The sequence below is a fragment of the Manis javanica genome, chromosome 3 (genome assembly GCF_040802235.1).
Source record: "Manis javanica isolate MJ-LG chromosome 3, MJ_LKY, whole genome shotgun sequence".
Classification (NCBI taxonomy): Eukaryota; Metazoa; Chordata; class Mammalia; order Pholidota; family Manidae; genus Manis; species Manis javanica.
The window spans coordinates 173,663,581-173,683,020 of record NC_133158.1 but is presented as its reverse complement, the minus strand read 5'-3'; the positions used below and the strand labels follow the sequence as shown (position 1 = coordinate 173,683,020).

Here is a 19,440-nt window from a genome sequence, read left to right as displayed (position 1 = left end):
GTCAAAAAGGCAAAAGACTCAGAAAGATGCAAAAAAGTTCATTCCAAATATTTATAGGTTCACTCCATGTATGTTCAGTGAGACCTCTTCTCTAAATCTAGCTATTCAAAATCTCCACTTATATAACAAATCGGCATCTAAAACATGATCTGTAACAAATTTCTCAATCCCCCCAGCAAGCCACAATCCTATTCCTCCTGGTTTCTTCCATTTCCGTATATAGTCTGGCCATACAAGCAGTTGCTCGGGCCCCAGACCAGCTAGCCATCCTGATCACTCTCTTTCTTGTTCCACCCCACCCTGTACCACCCAACAGATCCAGGCCCTATCTATAACCTTCAAAATATTATCTTCAATTTGCCCTTTCCAATCTTCACACTACTCAAATTTGTCCAAAACCATTATCTTTTCTCTCCTAAACTACAAATAGTTTCTTAAAGAGTCTCACTACTTCTACCCTTACCTCCCTACAATCCAATCTCCACAAGAGTTGGCATAATCTTTTTAAAATGACAAATCAGGTCATGTCATTCTGTTACTTAAAATATCTTTGAGTGAGATTCCATGTATTTGGAATACAATATGAATGTGTCCCATGGCTTGTAAGGCCCTGCTGTCTGTTCACATATCTCCCAGACCTCAGCTGGTACTCTCCCCTCCCTAACTACATCTAGCCACACTGGCCTCTGTGCTCTTCCTCCAGCAGCAACAGCTAGAGGATGAACAGGAAAAGCCAAGACTGGAGGCCACCTTGTTCCTGCTTTAAGGCCTCTGCAATTAGGTCCCATCTGCCTGGATCTTCTCACGGCTGGCTTTTGTCATTCCAATCTCACATCAAATGCCACCTGCTCAGAGAAGATTGGCTAAATATTATACCTAAAGTTATTCTCTATGATAACACTCCGTATATTTTTTTCATAGCACTTACCAAAATCTTGGTTATGTACATTATCTGCTTCTCTTGAAGAGAATATAAGACATGAAAGGGAGGAACCCCATCTGACTTGTTCCCTGCATATATTCAGAGCCAAAAATACAGTGGGCACTCGATAAATAGATAATGAATGGCAGCCCAATCCTCCTTGCTTCTACAAACAAAATTTTCTTACAATGGGGTGTTATAAGAAAGGACAGAATATAAAAAAGTTCTGCATTAGGCCTGTAACAGGCCACTAGAGCCAGTCATGTTCATGGCCACGATATACGGTCACTAGAGCCATAATATCAGATCAGTGCTTTGTCAGTTTGCTTCTTTCCTTTAAAAATTAATAGACTTCTGCAAAATCTGTTCAGTAATATGCACAATCAACAACAAAACCACTGGAGGAAGACCAGCCATGGAAATTTTATAACTGCTCTTTTCGTTCAAGTCAATGATTCCATGTAGCTCAACAAGAAAAATCAATTTAGACATTTAATCACCTACTAAAACAAATATATACATAAGACAGCTTCCAAACACAAAAAGAAAAGGTTAAAAGCACCACACATCCCAGTAAACTGAGAGCACCTCTTATTACCTACTAGTTTGAGACAGAAGTCAGATGTCAGCACTTTTTCTTTTGGATCATACATAGAACTGTGATATCAAAACAATGTACTGACCTGAACACAAAGAAGAATGCACTGAATGTTGGAAAGAGTGCTAGAATCGAACCACTTTGTGTGCATAATACACAGTAAGTGCTAAATAAATATTTGTTGATTGATGCCTGCTAAGACTGCAGATTGTAGGCAAAAACATATGTACCTGACAAGCAGTTCAAAGAGCGTTTAAAAAACCGGCCATTCAGGGGGCTGAGTATTCCTTAAGAAATGGTACACAGAAAAATCTTGCTCTTGGCCCACCTGTGGTAGAGCATGTACTGTGGGAGCTATTTTTCCAGATGTGCTGATTCATAAAGCTTCTTCAAGAAGAGTAAAAGCCTCCAACAGCTAAACACTCTCCCTTATATACCTTGAAGGCTGGGAGTAGAGGACAGGCACCCGAAGGACTAGCTATTTAGATGTTCTATTCGACTCTGTTAGGCTAACTATAACCAAGTATAAATACAGACATGACTCTAGTATTATGGCTTTGGAGAAAACTTTCATTGTTGTAGTACTTCCTTGTAATAATAACTCCAACCTTTTATTAGAACCTGCAAGTTGAACACAGTCAGCTGTAATTCGTGTTAGGGCTTAGGAGCCTGAGTTAAACACCAATGAAATAAAACGCGTATATCTAGCTGTTGCATGTTGAAAGACTTACTGGGCACAACCAATCATTTGTTATGAACAATATTTCCCATACTGTCATAGTATGAAACAAAGCCTTTAACTTTCAAGTGTTTAAAAAAAAACAATTTTATACTTAAGCCAGCCTTGAAGATAAGCACAAAATTGACCAGTTTACATTTTTTTTTGCCCACAACTCAAGCACCCACTCTGTGCATAGCACTATTCTAGGTGCAGTACAAGAGATTCTTAACCTTAGAAAACATGACTTCACTTTCTGGAATTCTATTATCTCCTTTTCCAGGGAGTAAAAATAAATAAATTTGCCATAGTTTATTACTGACCTGCCCCAAACCCACTTCTGGCTCACGGAAATGCTAATTTCTGCCAAATTTAAGATGTTTCAATGAACTTAGCCCCAACTTCCCAAAAATAAGAGAGTAGAACTCTTTCATTAAAAAAATTTAAAAAAGAAGCAGTTTTTCACTAAAGGGAATTTTCTGTTTCTACTATTTTTTTATTTCTTTTTTTCTCTAGCTTTTCTTCATCTAATTTTGTCTTTTCCTGTACAAGGAAAACCAGACATCTTTTTATGCTATCTTTCTTTTCCTAAGAAAAGTACTGCATCTTGAAGACAAACCATTCCCAAGACTAGTGATAAATACTTTAAAGGTGAATCACCTACTTTACCTTGATGAAGTTATAAAATAAAAAGCAGTTGGCACTAAGATAGCTATTCCAAATACCTGTGTTTAAACAATTTTACAAACTGTTCATTTATTTTGTATGAATGTACCCCTAGTCCAAAGTAACTATGTTTTTAAAAATTTTGGGCCAAAAAATTTACAAAAAACTTTTCAGTTCAACCTAATAAAAGTGACAGCTAGAAAATATTCCACATTATTAAGTCTGTCTTTAAAAGTTCAGATCCTAAAGCACTCCTAAGGCACAGTGTTCTGGAAGACAAATGTGCTTCTGCTGGCATTGCATGATGTACAAAGTGTCCATGACTGGTTCCGAGTGAGGCCCAACAGGCCCCTTGCTCCGATGCCGTGGGACTGGGAGAGGAGTCAGACGTAGGCCCCTAGGGCCGCGTGGAACTCTGTGAGACACTGTACCAGCTGCTGGAACTTGGGCCTCTCTTCTGGATCTAAGGCCCAGCAACAGGCCATCACCGCAAATCTGCAGAGTGACAAAAATGTAAAATGTGTCTAGTGACAATTCAGGACTCCTAACCTTTTGGTCAATTTGATGTGTCAGGTTTTGTCTAAATGTGGGTGTAGAGAGGATGACATATTAAAAATCAATCACTATTACTATCTGTTGGCAGTTCTAAAATGAAAAGAAGCTAAAATGAGTTATCTGGATTTTATGTGTGGATTTCAATTCTTCATGACATTATCAACATATATCAGCAAATTCAGACTTGATGTAAATATCTAAAACACAGTCACAATAATAACCTGCATTATTTGTATTTAAATTCTGAAATAACTTGTAGGCAAAGGAAGGTTTATCTAACCTCTAAAAACCATGTATGTATAGTACAATCACAGCAAAAGCTGCCACCTTGTCATGATGTAGAGGGGATTCTGAAACTGACACCACACTCATCTGCACACTCATTTGCCCCTGAATAGCCTCCTGCCCACCTCAGTCCCATTATATGGGAAGATTAGCTATGTGATGAAAGCAGGAAAGGGACTCATCTCACTAACTAGCCCAAAACATCTTCCTTATACATCAAGTGCCACCAACTGGCAAGGCAAGGTGACAATAAGAAAGGCTTTTTATAAGTAAGTGTGTCCTTAAGATTATATAAAAAAAAGTTAGGTATTCACTCTACATAGAATATCCAACATAGTATTTAGTGTTTTCTCACTATGTATATTAGTCTTTCAGGTTGGATTAAGCACTATAAATATAAGATGCAAAAACCCCTAATGTCAAATGCATAATGAGTCTGGCTTCCTGTGTGGTTCTCTACAAGAGCCTAACTCAAGTCCAAAGAATCATTATTCTCCAAAGGAAAGTCTATATGCATATGGACACCTGCTCTTTATCTTTTATCCCAATATCGTAAGTGGAACAAAACCCCTATCTCAAAGCTCAGAAAAACTTACAGTTCATCAGGGCAGTTGATTGGCTGGGCTATTCGGTAACCATCTTTCAGGTATGCAGCCATCTCAAAGGGGTCGATGTCCACATAGGGCGTTTGGCCCAGAGTCATGAGCTCCCACAGCGTCACTCCAAAGGCCCACTGAGAAGAGGAGCAACAACGCAGTGAGGTGAGGAGATGGTTAAAACAGCTGTCAGGAGTGCTGCTGCCGGAGGCTGGGTGTAGATCCAAAATAGCAACAACTCTTGAGGTAAGCAGAGTATTATCCAGGAAAAGCAGCCTACCATACCTCGTTAGTTTTTCTGCTGGGACAGAAAGCATTTTAATAAACGCATCCTTTAATGCATCATTGAATGTCAATGTCATTATTGGATACTCTAAGGTATAATTAGTTCCAATGGAAAAAAAAAAACTGTTGATTAAAAACCCCACAACCTAAAAGTTAATTATGTCTAAGGTTTTCCAAATATGAAAATGTATTAATTTGAAAGCTGTAGCTAGTCTGCATAACTAAGAAGTAGAAAGTGAATACAACTTAAGCCTAACTGGAGGGAAGAGAGTCTGAAAAAGTGGAATATGCAAATTATGTAAAATATAAATGTCATGGATTTTTACTATATTCAAATAACCTAAATTAATGGATGAAAAGTAGCCTGAGAAAGTTATCTTCCAACCTTGCTCAAGTAAAAGACCAGATTTATTTAAAATCGACATGTGGACTTCTTTCTGGTAGGAGCAAAAACTGTAGGCAGCGGTCCAACCAGGACTTGCCACTTTGGCCCAGCCCTGGCTGCACTGCGGCTCATCAGGAGCATGTGCACAGCACATAACATGTCTCCACAGAGTTGCTGCCAGATGGTTATGAAGGACTCAGTGCAGGGATCTGCTGCTGCTCGTGAATCGCGAGTCTGAACAGCTGCAGCTGGATGGAGAGGATCCCTGTGTACAGTGGTGTCACTCTATGAGTCCCTACAAGTTCTAGACATTTTACATCCTTTATCTCCTTTAATTTTCACTACAAACCTGTGAGAACCACTGGTATCCCGATTTTACAGGTGAGGAAACAGGTTGACCGAAGCAACTTGCCCAAAAACCCATTTTTTAATGAGTGAAAGAGAAAAAAATGGGAGAAGAGGAAAAAAAGTTAAAAAACAAGTCTGTTTACAAAATCAAAGCACAATGTACTAAATTTTAAGTTATTTTTAATACTAACAAAATTCAGAAATACTCCCTAAAATATACATTTTTTAAAAGCCCTATATTAGTGAGAAACAGTTTTATTTCTTACAATCTATGCAAACAAGAAAGCAATGGAATATCTTTTAGAGTATCTTTAAAACTGTCAATGGAGAATTTTATGCCAAGGCAAAATATACTCCAAAAATGAGGGCAAAATACTTAACTTTTCAGACAAACAACAGCTGAGATGGAAATCTGGATCTACACAAAGGATGAAGAGTGCTGGCATAAGTAACAACTAGGTATTCTGTCCTCATTTCAAAAATTCCTTAATAGATTGTGCAAACTGAGTAACAATGTATTACAGGGTTTATAATATACCTAAAAGAAAAATGTATTTCCCCAGCACAAAGGATGAAAGGGAATGATGAGTGGAAATACTATTTTGTAAACTGCTTATATTAAACATGAAGTGGTATAACATTATTTGACAAGAGAAGGTGTACACTGTAAGCCCTAAGACAGGTTTTTCAACCTCAGCACTACTGACATTGTGGGCTGGACGATTCTTTGCTGTGAAAGGCTGCCTTGTATGTTGTAGGATGTGTAGCAGCAGCCCCAGCCTCCACCCACTAGACGTCCCAATTGTGGTAACTGAAAATACCTTCAAATGTCCCCTGGCAAGGGAGACGAAACTGCCCAGGTGAGAACCCCTAAGTTATACTGATCAAAGAAAATAAAAAGACACAAATGAGCAATATCAGGAATGAAAGGGAATATCATTACAGCAAAAAATATTAACAACTCAACTTTATACCAATAAATTTATGAACTCAGATGAAATAAATTCCTCGAAATACATATTACCAAAACAGACACAAGAGCAAACAGAAATCTACACAGCCCTATAAATATTAAAGAAATTGATTTCATAACTAAAAATCTTCCACAAAGGAAACTTCATCCAAACAGTTTCACTAGTTGAATTCTATCAAACTTGAAAGAAAAAAGTAATACAAATTTGTATTAGAGTTTCTAGCACTGCCATAACAAAGTACCACAGACTGGGTGACTTCAATAACAGTTTTTATTGTCTCACAGTTTTAGAGGCTAAAAGTCCACAATCAAGGTGTTGGCAGGACTTTGCTCCCTCTGAAAACCTGCAGGGAAGAATCCTCCTCCTCCCTTACTTCTTCCTCAATTCACAACACAGTCCTACATCAACTCTTCCAGAAAACACAGGAGGGAACACCTCCCAACTCATTTTGAGGCCAACATTAGCCTAAATACTAGTATCTTTTTCATTAACAGTGACCAAAGAGCGGAGCACTGCTCATCCCCGATGTCTGTGCTTTAGGAGGAGGGGAGAGGCAGGGAACGGATGGAGATGGATGTAGTTTTAAAATCTCCAGACAGGCTGTGCTTACTGGCATTTCTCATAATCTACTGGTTTAAGGGGAAGATTCCATTCAGCTTAAAAATGGAAAAATGATTTCAAGTTAATATAGGTTAAAGGAAGGTACAGGATTACAGCTGGATATTTGTCTATCTTAAAACTTTACCTTACATGAACTTTTAATGATTACAGTGATTAGTAAATGTAATGCTTAATTTTTTTTAAATTAATCCAACTTCCAAAGGTAGTTCATTACACAGATGGAACAGAGCCCAAAGAAGTGGAACAAGTTGGGTGTTCCCACCCCTTCTTTATGAGATGAGATGGATCTATTCTTACTGTGGCGGTAGCTGTGAAAAATGAATCATCAATCCAAACTAGATGTTGGAGGAACAAACAATGGGAATTTGTAACAAGTGGATACTGCTACACAGGGAATAACTCCATCCACTAACAAGGGATTTACACGCTAACAACTTCTGACTGTACAGGATTTTCACAGTAATCCTGGCAGTATCTAAGACCTGGGGTGTATATAGGTGCCATAACACTATGATGTGTATAAGTTGACTTTAAAAAATTACTTCTTTTACATTGTTTTGTCCACATTATTATCGCTAAGCATCCACCTAAGGTTCTCACAGTACATATTACAACATTAACAAACACCAAAAAAAAAGAGAACAATAATGCCAAAGGGTACACTGCAGTTTCATTTCCTTAAATGCCAGCAAAAAGTGATTAATTACATGTTGGCTCACCACCCCTTAAAAAAAAAATCAAAACCAAATAGCACAAAGATGATTTGTGGAAAACTTGGTCTCTAAACTCTTCCAATAACTTAACCATTTAAAATTAGACAGACTTATTCTATAATTTCCTTTTGATTGACGTCACTGGAAAGGAAGCAGTAAAGTCAAACAGATTTTTTTCCAGAGTTTTATGAAGGCTGCTGCTATGTCCATTTAAGGAACATTTACAGAACAGTGTTTTTATTCATCTTCTTCTTCTTCTTCTCCCACCTTCTTATATTATAGTTTCTTTATAGGATATAAGACATTTTTTTCACTAACAACATATACTAATGTGACTTGACAAGAAGTATATAAAATCATTTTTTAATCTTTAATGTAATGTTAACTAATGTTGGGGCCTTAGATTTCCATTCTGTTGTAGCATTTCTCCTAATAAACAATACAAGTTTCTGATTTCAGAATTCAGGAATTTATAATGTAAGCCTGACCTCAAAATACTATATAATGATGTGAAAAGAATTCTGTCAATTCTAAATGATCTCATCTGACCACAGTAAGAGCACAATCAGGTGTCCATGGCTAGGCCTTTCTATTAATACCACATGGATGTTAACAATATCCCTTCCTCACAGACAGCAATGGATTCAGATGACCAAAGTGCTCAAGTACTTTCCAAGCTTGATTAATGAGAAGAATCATCTGAGGTGTTTGTTGAAATTACAGATTCCCCAGTCCCATCCTAATAATTCTGAAGCCTAGAACTCAGTATTTTTGGCTAGAGTCCTAACTGGGTCTTAAGACCCAGCAAATTTAGGAACTAGTCTTAGATGTATTAACAATGGTGGTCAGATAGCAATGATGGTTTTTAATTTATTTTTATTGTAGTATGGTTGGCATACAAAAAAATGCACAGTGTTCAATTTGATAAATTCTGAGACTTGTACAAACACTTCACTCTTTTCAATTTTAGCCAAACTAATGGGTGTGTAATGGTAATTTCATTGTGGTTTTAGTTTGCACTTTCCTAACAACTAATGATGATCATATTTTCTTGTGCTTCTTTGCCATTTGTGTATTTTCAGTGGTGAAGTGTCTGTTCAAATATGTTTCTCATTTTTATACTGGGTCAGTTTTCATTACTGAGCTTTGCGAGTTCTTTATATATTCTACATTTATGTCCTTTATCAGATACATGATTTGCAAATATTTTGTCTGAGTGTGATGTCTTTTTATTTTCCTAACATTCTGTTTCAAAGAGCACAAGTTTTAAATTTTGATAAAGTCTAATTTGTTCATCTAAGAATTCTTTGCTTATTGAAAAGTCACAAAAGATTTTCTTCTATATTCTCTTCTAGAAGATTTATAGCTTTAGATTTTACATTTAGATCTGTGATATATTCTGAGTTAAATTTTGTTTATGGAGCAAGGTGTGGGTTGAAGTTCACTTTTTTGTAGATGGATATCCAATTGCTCTAGGACCATTTGTCTAAAAGATAATCGTTTCTCCAAATTGCCTTTGCATGCTTGTTGAAGATTAGTTGTCCACATATATGTGGGTCAGTTTTTAGATGCTGTATTCTGTTTTGTTGGTTGTCTAAATGCCAACACCACACTGCCTTGATTATTATAATTTGAAATCAGACATCTAACTGTTTTTTCAAAGCTGCTTTGGCAATTCTAGGTCTTTTGTATTTATATGTGAATTTTAGAGCCAATGTGTCAATTTCTATTAGAAAAATTAAAAGCCTACAAAGATTTTCTTTGGGACTGTGTTTAATCTATAGATCAACTTGAAGAGAACTAATATCTTAATACTGAGTTTTCTAACCAAAGAATTAAGTGTAGCTCTCCATTTATATAGGTTTTTAGTTTCTCTCAACAATGTTTTTATACCTTTCATTGTGTAGGCATGCCGTATTTTTGTCAGATTCCCATTAATTTATTTTTTGATGCTTTTACGTTTTTTTATTAAAGTATCACTGATACACAATCCTATGTTGGTTTCAAATATACAACACACTGGTTCAACAGTTACCCATATTATTAATTCTTTATCCCCTCTAGGGCTGTCACTATCTATCAGCATAGTAAGATTTTTCAGAACTATTAACTGTATTCTCTATGCTGTACTATCATCCCTGTGACCAACCTGTACTGTGATTGTGAATGACTGTGATGCTTTTATGTTTTTAAAGAACATGTGTTTTTTGAACATGATGCCAAAACTACAAACAATGAAAGCAAAAACAACAAATGGGACTACATCAAACTCAAAAACTTCTGCACAGCAAAAGAAACAAAATGAAAAGAATGAGAAAAAATATTTGCAAACCATATTATTGGATAAGGGAATAGTATCTACTATATAAAGAACTTACATAACTTTATACAAAAAATGATCTAATTAAAAAACAGAAAGAACTAAACATTTTTCCAAAGAGGACATCAAAGTGGCCAACAGATTAAAAGATGTTTTAATGATCCTTGACCACTAATCGTCAAGGAAATGCAAATCAAAACCACAAGAAGACAAGAGGTGCAGGTGAGGATGTGGTGAAAAAGGAACCCTTATACACTGTTGGTGGGAATGTAAATTGACCCAACCACATGGAAACCAACATGGAAGTTCCTCAAACAAAAAAAGCAGATCTTTCATATGATCCACCAATTCCACTACTGGATATATTTGAAGAAATGAAAACAGTGTTTTGAAGAGTTATATGCACTCCCATGTTTACTGCAGCATTATTCCTAATAGCCAAGCTACAGAATCAACCTAAATGCCCATCAATGGATGAATGGATAAAAGAAATGTGTATATATACACACCAACAGTGGAATAATACGAAAAAAGGAAGCTATCTTGCCATTTGCCACATGGATGGACTCTAAACTTACGCTACGTGAGGTTAAGTTAGGCAGACAAAGGCAAGTATTACATAACTTATATTTGGAATCTAAAAAAGTCAATCTCAAAAAACAAGAGATTGGAATGGTGATTACAAAAGGATGGTGGGGGTGAAGGGATAAAACTGCTATTGCTTAAAGGTACACACTTATGAATAGTAAATAAGCCAGTGATCTAATGTACACTATAACGAATATAGACATTGTACTATACTTACGTAATGTGATAAATACCACTAAAATGACAATCATATTACAACATATAAATTTATCAAAGTAAAATGGTGTACACCTTAAATTCACACAATGTTATATGTCAAGTATATCCAATTTAAAAAGAACTAAAAAGAATCTTTCCTATTTTTCCTTATTAGAAGTATCAACTGATTTTTGTACACTGATCTTGTATCTTATAATCTTTCTAACTCATTAGTTTTAGTAGGTATTTTGTACATCACACTGGATTTTCCTCACAGATGATCATGTCTGCAGATAGTTACTTTTTCCTATCCAATTTTTTATTATCTTTTATTTCCTTTTCTTACCCTAGTGCACTGACTAAACCTTAAGTACAATAATGAAGAGAAGTGATGAGAGTAGGTGTTTTTGTCTTGTTCCTGATATTACATAAAAAAGCTACAGGTTCTGTTTTGTAGATGCCCTTCGTTAGATTAAGGAAGTTCTCCTCTATTCCTAGACTGCTGGGGGTTAGGCATGGTTGTTGTCTAGTATTTTTTCTACATCTACTGAGATGATCAAATTGTTTTTATTTAATATGTTAATATAGTAAATTATAAAACTTGATTTTCAAATGATAAAACTTACATTCTTGGGATAAAATCTAATGTAGTCATAATATTTTTAAATATATTTTTGGATTCTATTTGTTAAACTTTTGTTTAGAATTTTTGCATCTATTATCAGGAGGGATAATGATTTGTAGTTTTCTTTTCTTCTAATTTTTGGTGTTAAGGTAATGCTGACCTCACAGAATGAACTAGAAAATATTCCCTCAATTTTCTGAAAGACTTTGTGTAGAATTTATATTCTTTCTTCCTTAAATGTTTGCAGGTATTTATTAGTACCTTAGAGTTCACTCTGGATCCAGAGTTTTTTTTTAGGCAGGTTTTAAACTAAACATTAAATTTCTAGAATAGATGTAGGGCTATTTATATTATCTATTTCTTGAGTGAGTTTTGAAAGTTCTTATTTCCCAAAGAATTTGTCCATTTCACCCAAGTGTCTGAATTTATTGGGAAAAAGCTGCTTATAATATTCTCTTGTAACTTAACCTTTGATAATCTTTAATGATATCACCTCTCAATCATTATATTGTTAATTTGTAACTTTTCTTTTTTCCTGATTAGTGCTGGTGAGTTTTTTAACGATATTCTTAAAGAGCTAAGCATTTTTCTCACGGATTTTTGTGTTTTTGTTTCATATTTCACTGACTTCCATCTCATCTATATTATTTCCTTTCATCTATTTACTTGGGTTTAATTTGCTCTTTTTCTATAAAGTTTCTTAAGGTGAAACTTCATTAATTTGAGACTTTACTTCCAACACTAATGTTTAATAGTATATACGTCCCCCTTAAACAGCATCCCCCAATTTTTTAACATTGGGTCTTTTTCTTTCAATTCTAAATACTTTGCCATTTCCTCTTTTTCTTTGATTCATGAGTTACTTGTAAGTATACTATTTAGTTTCTAAATATTTGGGAATTTTCTTGATTCTTTTTTACCTCTAATTTAATTCCATTGTATTCACAAAAGCCTATTTTGTATGAGTTAATTCCTTTTAAATGTATTGACTGTTTTAAGGCCTAGAATATGGTCTTTCTTAGTAAATATGCCATGTGCACTTGAAAAAAATATGCATTCTGCTGTTGTTGGGTAGACTGTTCTGTAGTTGTCAATTGGATCAAGTTGGTTGACAGTGTCATTCAAGTCTATATCCTTACTGATTTTCTATTTTATCAATTATTGAGAGAGGGACATTGAAATATGTTCAATTATATCTTAATCAGATTTAAATGATTATTTAAAAATATTATGTATTTTACCCATTTCTGGTGCTCTTTGCTCTTTTGTGTGGATACACATTTTCATATGGTATTACTGGGTCCTAAAGGACTTAAAGTACTTTAACATTTCTTACAGCATGATTCTCCTGGTGATGAATTCTTTCAGCTTCTGTATTTTTGAAAAAGTCTATTTTCCCTTCATTTTTGAAAAATATTTTCACTGAGTATAAAATTCCATGTTCACAGTTTTTTCTTAGAGTACTTTAACGATGTTGCTTCACTGTCTTCTCACTTGCATTGCCTCCAATGAGAAACTTGCTGCCATCATTTCCTTGGTTCATCTGTATATTAGCATGTTTTTTCTAGCTGCTTTTCATATGTTCTGTCTATTAGTAGCTTTGAGCAATTTGACTATAAAGTGCTGTGGTTTACTTTCCTGATGTTTCTTGTGTTTGAGGACTATTACTATATCTGTGGATTTAAGTTATAACCAAATTTGGAAACATTTCAGTTGTTAATTATTCATTATTCTTGCTTCTCCATCCATGACTTTGGAGACCCCAATTACACATATATTCAGCAACCTGAAGTTGTCCCTCAGTTCAGTGAGAGACAGTTCTTCAAGAATTTTCTACATCTTCTCTCTCTTTCTTTACTCCCACCTCAAAGTTATACTTTCTCTTGTGCCAAGACTATACCTTTACCTGGGCTCCTGAGCCCATTCACCCATCATCTCTTGGACTTTTCCTCCAATAACCACATATACAATCTTTTTCTCCCCATTGCTCCCCAGGCTTAAAAACCAAACCAAACAAACCAAATAAAATAAAACAAAGCCTCTCTTGGTTCTGCCAACCTATCAAGCTATTATCTTTTCACTCCTCATTAGAGCTGAACTTCTTCAAGTGTTATCTACTTATTGCCCCCACGTTCTCACCTCCCACAGTGCCCTTGACAATCACATCTATTTTTAATGATTTACTAAATCTGCTTGCTCAAATGACCCCAAAGATTTCTTCATCCTAGTATTTCCTTCCTCAGCTTCTAAGACACAGCATTCTCAGGATTTCCCTTTCTATTTCTTTGTTCATCTTTCTTTTCTTACTAAAACTAGACATTCCTTGTTTCTTTCCTTGGTCTCTTCTTTCTATTCATTACCTCTGGGATCAAATGCTCCTGTTCACTCAATCTCCTCTTTTAAGTTGATGCCCAATTTCTAATATTCTGCTTTTATGACTTTTCAGAATTCCAGACACACACTCCACCCATCAGCATCTTGAACTCAACATGCTCCATATAAAATCAATCATGTTTTCCGCCAAACCAGATATTCTACCTGTTGTCCTCAATTGTGTTACATCTCCATAGTGACTTAGAATTTACAACAGTAGAGCTAAAGAAAAGTATGGATCAAAGACTGACTGAAGTTTTCAGAAACACGAGTCCTGGGTATAAAGGCAGAGTAGATGTATATATCTAATAGTTAAGGGGTGGAGGAAGGGGCCCTCAGGCCACAAAGGTCAATTAACAAATTATTTACTGATAAATAACAATGTGGTCAAGAGAAGAGATGGGATATTTGAAATGAAGTCTGCGGTAGTGAAACACGGAGAAATTTGAGACTCAGCATGGAAACAGAAGTAGACAGTGTGAGGCCAAGTACAGTCAAGTACACAGCTTTCCAGAGTAAGAGTAACACTGCTAGCTGTGAATATTCTTAAAATAAATGACCCAAAAGGCAACTTAATCACTTAATTTGAATATATCAACTTAAATTCTGTAACTATGGAACACCTGCTAAAGGAAAGTAAGTAAGGGCAGAATTCCCACTGTCCATTCTGGGAAGAATGACTTATGCATAAAAACATGAGGCAAAGAGTGTGGCATTTAGGTAAGCAGAAAATTCTCTGAGGATCCAAACAAGATAAAATCAAAGGGCATAAAAGTACCTGGTGTGTTTTGACCCAGCAGGAATTCCAAACTAGCTTTAGTGCAGAATATAAAGAAATGTACAGTGGAAAATACAAAGCTAAAAAAGGAAGATAAGGAACAGAAGGCTCTGAAAACAAGGGGAAGGAGTTTGGATCTTTCTTTACCAACTCCCTTTAATTAAGAGTTCACTCTGAAGATTAAAACTGGAGGAATATTCCTCATAGTGGAAGTCTGAGTTCATTCAACTTACTGACATTAATCAGTTTTCACAACTTTTCAAAACTTAACACTCCACTGTGCACAAAGTCCAGGTTTTATTAATATATACTAAATATCCAATTTTTGAAGCTTTTATTATTCTATGAACTTAAATTTTTCAGATATTTTCTGTCTTATCAATAATCATAACTGAAATACACACCTATAGAACTATATTACTTTAAAAAAGGTTTACTAAGATCCAATTAATAAATTTATACAAATGACCCTTGAAGGGGTCCTTTTAACAATTCTTCAATGTTAGTATCTATTACCTAAAAATCTAAATAGTCCTACAATATTTTTTATTCTAGCTAAATAAATGTACCCAGCTACACAATGACTGTCCATAAGGTGTCAAATTTAGTACGTGTTGCTAATTCAACTTCAAAAGTCAGCAATCTTTAGGCACAGAGCGTCATATATGACTGTAAAGAGACCACTTCTGCTATGAATCTGTCCGAGGATTTGTGCTTAGGAAAGACAGAAGCATCAATATTGGATGCCTACCAGGCCATCACACATATCAGCTATTTATGACACTTTTTTCTACTGTGCCAGATGATTAGACATTGCTCTATCAAAACACAGGCGATCTAAAGGGAATGTGAAACAGAATGAAATGATAAGGGAAAGGAAAGAGAGAGAAGAGAATGGGGAAGAAATGTTCATAAGAGCTCTTGAGGACAGTATGTATTTTTATGGAGAGCTAGAACAGAAAATATATAGAGGGCAAATACTTGATGAAAAGTCAGCAACTGGCCACCTCTGAAAATATAATTCCTACAATATATAGCTCCTAAAATAAACTGATTCCTCATTACCAAGAAATATTACAACTATTAAAATACTATTTAATAAAACTAAACAGCATTTTCTTAATTGTAATAATATTAAACTTAAAAATTTTGATTTCCTAAACTAATGTCTGAATGATCCATTTACCTCTCCAGCTTTTCCTTAATGTTTTTATATCAGTACCTTTCAATGTTAATTTAATATTTAAATAATAATTCTAGGATTATTTAGGTGTAAAATCTGCAACCATAATGGAAACAAATATTGGAAATCTAAGCATTATTCTAAAATTAATAATAAAGAAATAATATAACAGAAAATTCTCTGTACTTTGAAAAATTACAAGCATTCTCTGAAAAACAACAGCTTTCTCTTTGATAGCACAGTAGTTCAAAAGACCTCTTCATGGGTTTATTTTGAATGTGAGCTCTGCTGGGATCTGCTCAAGGTGTGGCAATGACTTTCCATGACACTGGGCGAACAGGAGTATTAAGAGGTACTCTGTTTCAGATACAGCATCCAGATAACATTACAGACCTCCCTCTGTCTTCTAGGTAACCTTTTTTTAAGCTTTTTAATTAAGTATAGTTGACAGATAATATTATACTAGTGTCAGGTGTACAACATAGTGATTTGACATTTATATACATTACAAAATGTTCACCATGATAACTGTAGTTATCATCTGTCACCATTCAAAGTTATTATTGACTATATTCCCTGTTCTGTACTATTCATCCCCATGACTTATTTATAACTGTACATTTTTAATGTTCATACAATAAATAATGTAAAGGCAGAGGAACACATTTTAATTTGCCCTGTACCCTAAAAACTGTTCAAATACCTTAAAGGATCTCCATATTGCCATAAGCCATTCTTGTAAGATCAGCATGGAAATAATCTCCTTAACTTGTTTTTGCTAAGGAACTGCTTTTTAAACACAATGTAATATCCCAAAGACAAAAAACCACCAAGAAAATAACTCTTAATTGTACATTTCTGACTACATTTAGTCTCTTAAAAGAAAGTAGCTTTCTTAACAGCAGAATTATGTTAGCTACTATAATTATAATTCAAAGAAGCTATAAATCATGAAATCTATTTTCAAATAGAGGAAACAAAGTCAGAAAAAAATCTATGGTGGTTATATCTAATAAAAACAGAATAAAAACAATATCCTGAAATTCTTAAGCCTGCTTATGATGATGCCATATCTTGGAATAATATTAGGAAGAGATTTATTAGCTAGTCACATTTAGTTGTGCTTATTTCCTAAGTTCAACAATTAAAAGCTGATACTAACATTTTAAGAATCCTGGCATTCTGAAATATTAAATCTTACCGGTAAAAATTGTGAAAATACAACCCAGCGATGCAATGTATTATTTTTAAGATAGACCTCATTTATACCTAAACTATGTATTTTATATGTGTGGAGAAGTGGGGTTACATTACTTATTCTGAATATAACTCCACATGAAGTGTTTCAGCACAAAAGTAGAATATTAAAATGTACACTTTAAATCCTCAACTCCATCCATAAAGAAAAACTGGGAGCACAGCATAATGATTATACATACCATTTTCAATACAAATGTTAAAAAGCAATTTAATTTATATGAATTCAAAAAATATTCAATCCCACAAAACTGAAAGGTAGGATTTTTATGCTAATAGTAATCCTAGTCATAAAAAACAGAATCGTGTTCCTACTCCTTTTAATCTCAGTTATCCAAAGCAAAAGATATTTAAGGGATGTGTATGTGTGTGTATATATACACATACACACAAACATATATATGTAAATATCTATGTATTTTAAAGGAAATTTATTCATCAGAATCTAAAGAAGAAAATACAAACATATTAGGAGTTAACCATGTTAAATGTAAATCATTGGGTATTCTCACCATTACATTCTAAGTACAGCTCAGAAGAATTTGGGTCACAGAGACACTTAAAGTAAGTTCACGTCAAGACACACTAGAAATAATTAAGATTTTAAAGTCATCTGTTAAGGTGCTCACCATTAAGTTTGTGGTAATTTTTTTAAACAAAGCTGTCAAGTGATCAAGCAGCAACAAGGTATTTGGTATGATGGCATTTTGGTGTAAGGCAGATGTTTACATAAAATATGTGAACTTTTGCAAAATTTATAGAATACCATAACCATAAAAATAACTAATTCTAAGTATGATTTTGAAATTCCTAACTAAACCTATCCTTCAATAAGATCTTTATCAGCTAATACAGGGGAGTGTACACAGCTGAAGAGACATAAATCACATTATGTAGAGATGTATTATTAACAGTACTCTCTTTAGTTCAAAGTATATCATCTAATTTAGTTTTCATTCTGGAGCTCCCATGAAAAAGTTCGTAAGTGTTGTAAAAAATAATACCTTTACTGCATAAATATGTAATGGAATACCTACACAGAAACATTAAATTAAATAATGCATATTTTGGGGGCTTCCACTGTGCAATACAGCAGGTGTGTGCTGTCCTAAAATCGAACTCTGCTTTTTCTTTTTATATTACTTGAGAAAAATAAAAATAAAAAACAATAAAGCAACCCCTTTCTCCCAGGTTCCCTTTATAAAACCATTAAAGCTTGTAAGTTGCTTTGTGAATTCATATTGCTTTACTTGGAATTTTAACTTCTTGACATTAGACGGAGAAGTTATGGGTAAAATTGTAATTTATCCAGAATATCTTGCTTGGCTTTAGTACATGTGCTTATCAACAGGAGCTCAAGAGTGGAAAGAAGTATGGCTTTAGTGGATTTGCATAATTCCTAGTGGAGAGAAGTTCATTTCCCTATCAGTGGGTAATTACCTGGGCAGTGGAGGGCTTATCTGTACCTGAGAGGGGAGGGGGAGAGTCGGTTTTGCTGCTGCTCCAGCTGGAGAGAGAGATGGGCAGGACTGCAGTTTGTAAACAATAAATAGGTTTTAAACTTTGTTTCTCCCTTTGACTGATTTCAGTTTTCAGAGGTATTTTGCCCCGGGATTTCCTCTCCCTAGACTTACAGAGGTTCTATTTTATTATCAAAGCTCTGAAAAAAAAAAAAAACAGGCTAGGCCTAGTTATCTGCTGCTATACAAGCTGAATCCTCAAGGTTCAGTATCTAAGAGTCTGGCTGTATTTCCCTCAGTCCACCCCACTCCCATCCTCTAACATGTCCCATGCCTCTGGGCGGGAAAGCCTGTGGCAACACGAAGCAAGTTTCCACCCACTGTTAACCTCTGCAGCTGGTCCATGAAGCAAGAATAGCCCTTCTCACTATCCCTGATATTTATTCTGCCCATCTGACAAGTGTCAGATAAGAATTTTTTTAGAGTAGTTGATTTTAAATTAAGTTAAAACAAAATATTTTGAAGAAGTGCACAGTGAAAGAACTTAATTTACAGAAAAAAAGTAAAAACAAACAAACCTGGAAGTAAACTGCTCATTCACATCAAGTGAGCTCATTTTATCAAGACAATTGGTATGTAAAAAGGCACAATACATCAAATAGCTAACCTAGCTTCAGAAAAAGAAAAAAATTAGCAGATTGTAATTAACAAAAGGTTTCCCCTTTAGCAAATCATTATCATTTTAATGATTTTAAATTGGAATATCAGTTTTTCAGTAAGGAAATCTTAGATAATTTCAATTACTGAGTTTGGCAGTTTGAATGGTGACCTCAAAGATATGTCCACATTCTAATCCCCCAAACCTGTAAATATGACCTTAAATGGCAAAAGATGTGCAAGCTAGGAACACCTTGAGAGTAGAAACTTACCGTAGGTGATGCAGGTGGGTTCTACATGCAATCATACGTATCATTATAAGAGAGAGGCAGAGG

At 34.8% G+C, this 19,440-nt stretch overlaps 1 protein-coding gene across 3 annotated transcripts in view; it reads right to left on the bottom strand.

The window, feature by feature from the left end:
* Positions 1 to 1,401: 1,401 nt before the first annotated feature.
* Positions 1,402 to 19,440, bottom strand: part of RYK (receptor like tyrosine kinase) — a 91,299-nt gene continuing 73,260 nt past the window's right edge. For 2 of the 3 annotated variants that reach the window (XM_037024752.2, XM_037024753.2), the window contains exons 14-15: positions 4,341 to 4,477; positions 1,402 to 3,399 (exon numbers count right to left, since the gene is read on the bottom strand). In XM_037024752.2, coding sequence (XP_036880647.1) covers positions 3,288 to 3,399; positions 4,341 to 4,477 — 249 coding nt within the window. In that variant the 3' untranslated portion in view covers positions 1,402 to 3,287. The other variant, XM_037024754.2, reaches the window with a different exon arrangement.